This window comes from Xenia sp. Carnegie-2017, unplaced genomic scaffold (genome assembly GCF_021976095.1).
Source record: "Xenia sp. Carnegie-2017 unplaced genomic scaffold, XeniaSp_v1 HiC_scaffold_24, whole genome shotgun sequence".
Classification (NCBI taxonomy): Eukaryota; Metazoa; Cnidaria; class Anthozoa; order Malacalcyonacea; family Xeniidae; genus Xenia; species Xenia sp. Carnegie-2017.
Window position 1 is genome coordinate 13,806,441 of NW_025813487.1, and position 8,125 is coordinate 13,814,565.

Here is an 8,125-nt window from a genome sequence, read left to right on the forward strand (position 1 = left end):
CAAACAACTCTGCATATGTATTGACATAGCGTCAGGCCACTCGTCAAGTACGTGCAGGACAAGACAAGAAGATTCTTCTGGGCAATAAAATGATAACTCTACGATTATTCAAAGCGTCCTTTCTCGTTGCTTTTATTGTATTGTTCTCCTTTAATGGGGTAAGTTGAACTTCGCAAAATGCAGGAAAATTGTAAAATAGGCGTTGTAGTGTGACTGGCCAAGCATAGCACCACCGTTGATGTCTCAACATAACTATAAGCTTCTCTGTGGTTTTAGCTGTTCTATTTGCACGATTAATTTGTTTTTGCTATTGGGATTGGTCAGTTTCGCGTTATAAAATGTGAGATTTTATCGAACTAAATGACTCCGTCCCTTAAACATCTTGAAGTGGAACGTTGTTCAATTTAACGCTTCTCGTGTTTGCCTGTTCATTGTTCGTTTTCTGGAGGCTAGATTTAGTTTACAAAGATATATATCCTAAATGTTTATATAAAGTTTGCACGAAGAGGTGGGTTGACATTTATTGTTTATTCCACGTGAATCGACATTAGTTGATTCAATAGCTTCATGCTTGACTTTGCTTAATATTGATGACTTTCCTGTGGGACGCCATTTGACTTTGAATGCTTATTCTAGAAAGGACAATGGTTTATTGCAGCATGCGATTGTTTGTCATTGAATGAAAATATGTATACTAAAACTTTACTTCAGTAACTAATTCAGTGGTACTTTCGTTATGTTTCGAAATTCACGCATGTTTCTCAGTGGACCTATAAGATAACGGCTTTGCGTGAGAAATATGAGTATTTGTCTCGCTAATAAGAGCTTTCTTCTTCAAAGATTGTTGAAAGTCGCAACGAGTCCAGCAAAGGAAACAAAAACGTTACTAAGGATAGATGTGCGGAGGAGATTTTCTAAATTTCCTTGCTCAAGCACAGTAAGCAAACATAATTTCATTATGTGAAAGAATATATAAAGTACCAACTACTTTTCATCAAGCCTAAATGCTCCTATTCAAAATCAACAAACCATGAATTAAGTCTTTCAACATCGACTTATATCTGTGGCAAATAAATTGAAATCCATACAGTCTTTCTTTAAACTTCTGTTCCCACTGTACACGATGGGTATGCATTTGTTTATGAACTTATTTTTATCGCAAGATCATTGGCAATCTTCTGCTGATTGTTTTCTATGGTTCTGTTAATGGTTGATTTCAGGTAGTGAAGATGTTATTTTACAAATTTGTGAGCAACATTGATGGTTGCATGTTAACAAGATTGTTACTTTAATTTAGATGGTGCTGAACTACTATTAGATCTCGGATTACCAGCTGGATTAATCGGTATGTGATCTCTGTTATGTTTCGAAAAGCAAATTTTCTAATCTAATGCTTCGCTTTTGTTTGGCTTCTATCCGCTTGTGCCCTTGAGCATTGTTCTTAAAACATGTGAATCAGAATGAACTTGGTTTTAGGTGGTATTGTACTGCCTTTACTTGGAGCTGTCCCAGATTCTGCTATCATTGTTGTCTCTGGTCTCAAACCCAATGCACAAGATCAACTTTCAGTTGGTATGGGGTGAGTTTCTTTGGCAGTATTTTTACTTTTCATTTGAATCATTTTATGTTTGTGGAAATTTTTGTCACACAGAACACTTGCTGGTAGTACCATTATGTTGCTGACTCTTGCCTGGGGTGGGAGTCTCTTCTTGGGAAGATGTGATTTAGATAGAAATGGTGAAGCTATTGAACTAACAGAAAGGGTGTTAACTGCAGGGAACAGGTTTGAAAATATGATATTTTATTAACGGTTGATTTTGGCTTGCTCATCATGAGGATAATGTAAGTGCTATTTCAATGAGAAGCGAGAGCACTTTTTTGTTTTGTTAAAAATGTTCTGACAAGTAGTTGTGAGTTTAATATAATTAAAATAATACTTTGTATCTTTGAAGTAAAGATAGTCTCTCCTCTGTCTATATAGGGTGTTACATTAATACCAGCTGTACAAAAGTCTGCCATAATTATGGCCATTACTTCATTGTTGTATTTGTAAGTACAAGTAGTTCTATCTTTGTAAAATACTCATAATGGCCTCAGCATTCACCATTTCAGGGGTGTGGCTAAAAAGTAAAAAGGGGATCATGTTTACTCATGTATTCAGTAGTGCCCAACTGATTTCTTTTGAAAGTGATTTGGAATGCATTATGTTCCCATCCTCCACCATTTCTATTCTTGGCACCCATTATGTACCCTGTTATCCACCATTTCTATTCTTGACACCCATTCTGTACCCTGTTATCCAACATTTCTATTCTTGGCACCCATTCTGTACCCTGTTATCCACCATTTCTATTCTTGGCATCCATTATGTTCCCTATCCACCACCATTCTTATTCTTGTTACCCTTTCTGTACCCTGTTGTCCAACATTCTTATTCTTGGTACTCATTCTGTACCCTTTCATCCACCATTTGTATTTTTAATATGTATTATGTTTTCTATTTCAGTATCATCCACCATTCCTTTTCTTAACATCCATAATGCTCCCCATCATCCACCTTTCTATTCTTAACATCCATAATGTTCCTATCATCCACCTTTCCTATTCTTAACATCCATAATGTTCCCTATCATCCACCATTCTATTCTAACATCCATAATGTTCCCCTATCATCCACCATTCCTATTCTTAACATCCATAATGTTCCCTATCATCCACCATTCCTATTCTTAACATCCATAATGTTCCCTATCATCCACCATTCCTATTCTTAACATCCATAATGTTCCCTATCATTCACCTTTCCTATTCTTAACATCCATAATGTTCCCTATCATCCACCATTCCTATTCTTAACATCCATAATGTTCCTATCATCCACCATTCCTATTCTTAACATCCATAATGTTCCTTATCATTCACCTTTCCTATTCTTATCACCCATTATGTCCCCTATCATTCACCATTCTATTCTTGGCACTCATGCACAATCGTCAATGTAGCATGGCATTTTTATATTATGCATTAAAATTATATTTTGTTTCAGAATTGTACAAGGTGCAGATTGGCATTGGGGACCGACAAAATATCCTCCTAAGGATCCGAATCAACCTAAATATGTCAAAAATGCTGCATTGGCAACTCTTATTTTATGTGGCATAGCGTTCATAGCTTATTTGGCTTTCTTGGTTAGTATGCTAGGAATCCATGTTGCTATTTCATCTTTGTCGGTAGCCTGTGTGCAGGCAAAAAAGTAGAAAATTGCAAAATAGGAGAAAACAGTGTGCCAACCGGCTTGCATCCTTATTATTGATCTCTATGTTTGAACTGGATATACAAATAAACTAAGACCTTACATAATGTACTTTCAACCACTTTTGACAAAGGCATATTAACGGGAAACTTATCTAGAAACGATATTTGTAATGATAGGACTGTAGGAGTGCAATAACTCGCACCTCTTTCACCAACAGCAGACTAAACCAAATAACACAAGATGATGTCACACAACCGCACGCAGGCTATGCAAATGCGAGCTTTCCAAGCCACTGGAAACGTCAGTAACATCGCGTTGTCAATTAGGCTACGCACATGTACGCTCTGCGTACCTGTTTTTACTCATTGACGCATTCAAGTTCAGACATTCTGACAAAAAAAACATTGTAATAGCTTTTTTATAATGATTTAAAGCTGTTGATACAAGTTATGTGGTAACAGAGAACTTGGGGACTACTGCAGTTTAGCTGACACCTTAGACGCTGACCCAGACCCTAACCCTATAATCCTGAACAAAAACGAGCCCGCGCTCTGCATATAAGCGCTTCGGGTGTCCGCTAAACTGCCGTCTAGCCGAGAACTTGTACAACAGAGCATTGATTTCTATGTAGTCATTACATGGGTATCTCCTGTGTATCTTATGTACATGTGTATGCCCTGTGTATCTCATGTATACATGTGTATCTCTTCATTCCATAGCTCTATGATAATAAAATGGCGGAAATGCGAGCAAACAAACATCGACAAGAGGAGTAAGTTGTTGAATTTTATTTATGGTTTGATGGTAAAATATGCTGTGAATGATAATTTTCTTACCAGGATACGACGCCGTGTAATTCATCGCTTTTATGGCATTGCAAATAAGAGCATTTTGGTGCACCAAAAGATGAAGGGACGCGGGAAAGAAAGACGATCCAGAAGCACAAAAAGGCCACAGGTCAGTCTTGCCAAAATATAAGAACGCAAATTATAGTTTAGTAGCAAGACATTGGGGCGGGGTGTGTGTAGCCCGAGCTGCTAGAGACCTGGGGCCGGTTGCACGAAGCCTGGATAGCGTTATCCACTGTATAGCAAATTTTTCTGAACTTTCATAAAATCTCTTGTAAGAGAAAAGTATAAGATTTGAACTGTGCAATCACTGAAATAAAAAATTGTTTCGAAGATTACAAAATTTCTTTGTCATAAGAAAAGTAAAAACACCTTTTTACAAGTTTCAAAATTTTGCTATCCAATAGATAACGCTATCCAGGTTTCGTGCAACCGGCGCCTGGCAGTTTTATATCTTGTGGCTATACATCTTTGATGAAAGTTACATAGCCATTGGTATCAGCTGAGGAAGACAATTGATTACACTTGACAATTGAATACACTTGCCAAGAATATGACAAGTGAGACTTAAAGTTTTACTCTTGTACCCAACAATTTATGTTTTTTTATTCAGTTGGTCTTCAAACAAAATATTTCAAAACATGGCAGATTGGTAAAGACATAAAACCAAAGGAACCCGCCGAATCAGAACCTTTCATTAAACCGGAGGAGGAAACGGAATTGAAGATGTATTAATTTCACTACATCGATGACTAACAACTGCTTCTCTTCACTCGTCGATTTTTTCTTTCAGGCTGAAGAAGAGGAAGAAAGTAAACCTGTCATTGCAATTAAATGCTTTTTTATGCTCTGTGGTGGTGTTGCTATGGTAAGGAATCAGTGCCTGTATAACCGTTCATTATTATTTTGTTGTGCTTACCGGGGCATTCAGAGGGCTTTTCAATGACTTTAGCGACTAAGTTAGGGATTTAGCGTCCAGGCCTCTTCTACGGTTTTTTGAAATCATAAAATGTAAGTTTGTAGGACTGGAAGTGAATAAAAAAACATCACCGTGCACAAGCGAATGAATGAAATACTTTTATTAATAACATAAATTGAAAAATTACCGACTGCTTTTATTAAAAAAACTCAAACGAACATCATCTTGTAAAATTCATCGCCTTTTTTCACAAAGGTGGCGGTCTCACATTAAACCCAAACCCCTGCACCCCTGCTTGGTACGCCCCTTATATTTTGTCATTTGTCAACATTCTCGTTTCATGTTTGCACTATCTAGTTTTTAAATTCCACGAATGAATGTTTTCTATTTCTTAAATGTTTCATAAGTTTGTGCGCGTCGGCAAGGTGACCATGCGAACGTTCGAACATAGAAAAATAGTTCTTACATCATTTTGTGACAACAGCAAAAAATATGACTTAAAAAGTACTACCATAGATTTTTATTTCTACAGGTCACTATATTCTCTGATCCGATGTGTGATGTTCTAATGGAATAACAAGAATAATGCCAAAGCTGGTGGTTCTTACATCGGCATTAGTCGTGAGTTTTGTCCTTGTTTGAAAACAGCTGTATTTATCAAATAAATGGTTTGAACCTGAGAGTATCGTTATATGTTTGTTAATGTAGATCGTCCAGGTTGGTATAGTAAGAAGGACTGTTTTGTTGTTGATGATACGTTTCGACAACCTTAGCGGTAGTCATCTTCAGGGTCAAATGAGAACTAGATGACTACAGCTAAGGTTGTCGAAACGTCAGTCAACAATAACAAAACAGTCCTTCACAGGACTATACCGACCTGGACGATCACATTTACAAACATGTAGCTGTATTTGTCGCTGTGTAAAACATCTTTTGACGATACTTGTTTGTTGCAGCGTTTTATGTTTCATTTGTCGTCACACCAATCTGTTCGAACGCATCCGAACTCGTGTCTTCCCTTTCTGCTGTGCAAAGAAGAAAGAAAATGTCTCCATGACTTTTTCACAAGTAAGGAATATTCAACAGCTTTTCGCGAAAAAGCACGTTGTTTAGATTCTCCGTTAAGATGTAACCGGGAGGGAACTGGCTTTATGACAGAGGCTCGCGTGTTAAGTATATATGACGTCAATCTTCCTTATCAAACCTACATTGAAGATTGTTAAGTTTACTCGTAACCTACTGGCCCATTGATGGCCTAATTTTCTGGTGGATTCCTAGGGTGGTAGTGGATACACAGGAGTTCAGAGTTCAGTGGTAGTGGATACACAGGAGATAACACTTGCAGGCAATGGCTAACCGATGCATAGACGGGGAGGGAGGGGGCATAAAATCGTCCAAATTTATACAAGAGTATGTTAAATGTTTCTGACCATTAGATTTTACTCTTACCACCCTTGAAAAATTCCCTTGATTCACCGCTGGCCTAATTCATTATGGAATCAAATTTTCTACTGAAGGCCTCGTCCGCTTTTGAAGGATTCCCGCCATCAACATTCTTTTGAAACATTTCGTTACGTCTACAACATTAAGGAATGTTCGTGTACGAAATCGCGTCATTCGATTTAATCGGTCTTCAATCTTAACCTTTCATCCTTGTGTAAAAGTTTCTTTTTCTTCAGCTTTATGGTGCAGCGACGATGAACAACACGCTTTTTGTCATCCTTGTGTAAAGTTTCTTTTTCTTCAGCTTTATGGTGCAGCGACGATGAACAACACGCTTTGTTTGGGTATATTTTGTGCTCTCGTCTACTTCAAGAACCTTGAATGGTATTATTCAGCCGGTGAGGGGACTAAAATAAAACCATTGAATATGAAACCTTTGTGTGCAAACCGAGGTATTAAAATCTATCTTTTGTTGTTTTCGATTTATAGAGGTCACTGTCATATTGCTCGTTCAATGGTTCGTCTTTTTTATGGGTTATCCGTTGACCTACAAGGTATTTTGTTTTTCGAATCATTTATCCTAAAATATTTAGGTATCAAGTGCGTTCATGCATTTTGTTACAATTGAATATAGCTGTGGAAGCTGGTCCCAGTTGCGTTTTGCTACTTATTCTCCATTTTGCTTGTTGCTATCTTGGAAAGCAGTGCTGTTGGATGGAAATAAATCTTTTTGCTCATTTTTTTTTTGTCAATTATAACTCAAGTAAGTCCGATTCAAGTCGTAAATGCTGGAGGGGACATGGTTGGAAGGAACGTGGTTTGTGTGGAAGGGACGTGGTTCGGTTTGAGGGACATGGTTTGGCTGGTAGAGAAATGTTTGTTGATCAGTTTGAGCAAATAATAAAGTTTTAATGTATTTTATGCGGTGCTGATCGGGTTTTAATGTCTTTGAAATTCCATGTATGAAAAAAGATTTTTTCTTGAACAGTGAGCATTGATTCTTTCTATTTTTCTAGATTGATTCGTTGGTATATTAGAGTTAGAAATACATTTGTGTGATTGCACATTTTAGCACGAGTTATTGGGACGACATTCGTATATGAGCTTATTTTTCTCGTACGTAAGGTTGTGTACGTAATTTTATGAAACAAAATCAATGTAATGAATAATGACGTAGCAGCATTATAATATTTCTTAGGAAATTTTAATGATATTGGCAAAGCTGATTGTTTTATTTTTGTGGTGTGTGACTATCAAGTCGTCAAACAACTTCGGAATAAAATTTAATGAAATATACCAAATTACAAAGTTATTACTTTCAAATTACTTTGAGGACCGTTTGGTTCCACATACAACATTCAACAACAATTTGTCTTTACTCTTACTAAACAACAACACACTTTCAAACGTCACTTCCTCCTCCCCATTGCGTCCAAAGCGGCAATTCATACAGCCACATGGTCCTTTTACTCTAAGACGCAGGGAACTATCGTTTGTCGTCGAAATTAAAAGTTCCGTGGCTGCAAGAACTTTCTATTTGGTTCAATTTCTCCGTCTAAAATTAACAACACTATCCCTAAATGCACCTCCTACCCTCCACTCTCCCACTCTGGCTACTCTTCAATGCATTACTCCCCATACCCCCAGTCATTGATAATT

General features: G+C 37.3%; 1 protein-coding gene across 1 annotated transcript; it reads left to right on the forward strand.

Moving 5' to 3' along the window:
- On the forward strand, positions 1 to 7,687 carry LOC124452205 (sodium/calcium exchanger NCL1-like). Its single transcript, XM_047002788.1, is given in 19 exon segments — positions 1 to 158; positions 841 to 937; positions 1,164 to 1,209; positions 1,298 to 1,345; positions 1,477 to 1,579; positions 1,652 to 1,763; positions 1,982 to 2,049; positions 3,047 to 3,188; positions 3,976 to 4,028; positions 4,096 to 4,213; positions 4,898 to 4,972; positions 5,556 to 5,593; positions 5,595 to 5,644; positions 5,980 to 6,039; positions 6,042 to 6,091; positions 6,771 to 6,864; positions 6,956 to 7,020; positions 7,101 to 7,229; positions 7,483 to 7,687. Coding segments are annotated over 18 exon segments (1,314 nt in total). The 5' UTR covers positions 1 to 153; the 3' UTR covers positions 7,191 to 7,229; positions 7,483 to 7,687.
- Positions 7,688 to 8,125: the final 438 nt, after the last annotated feature.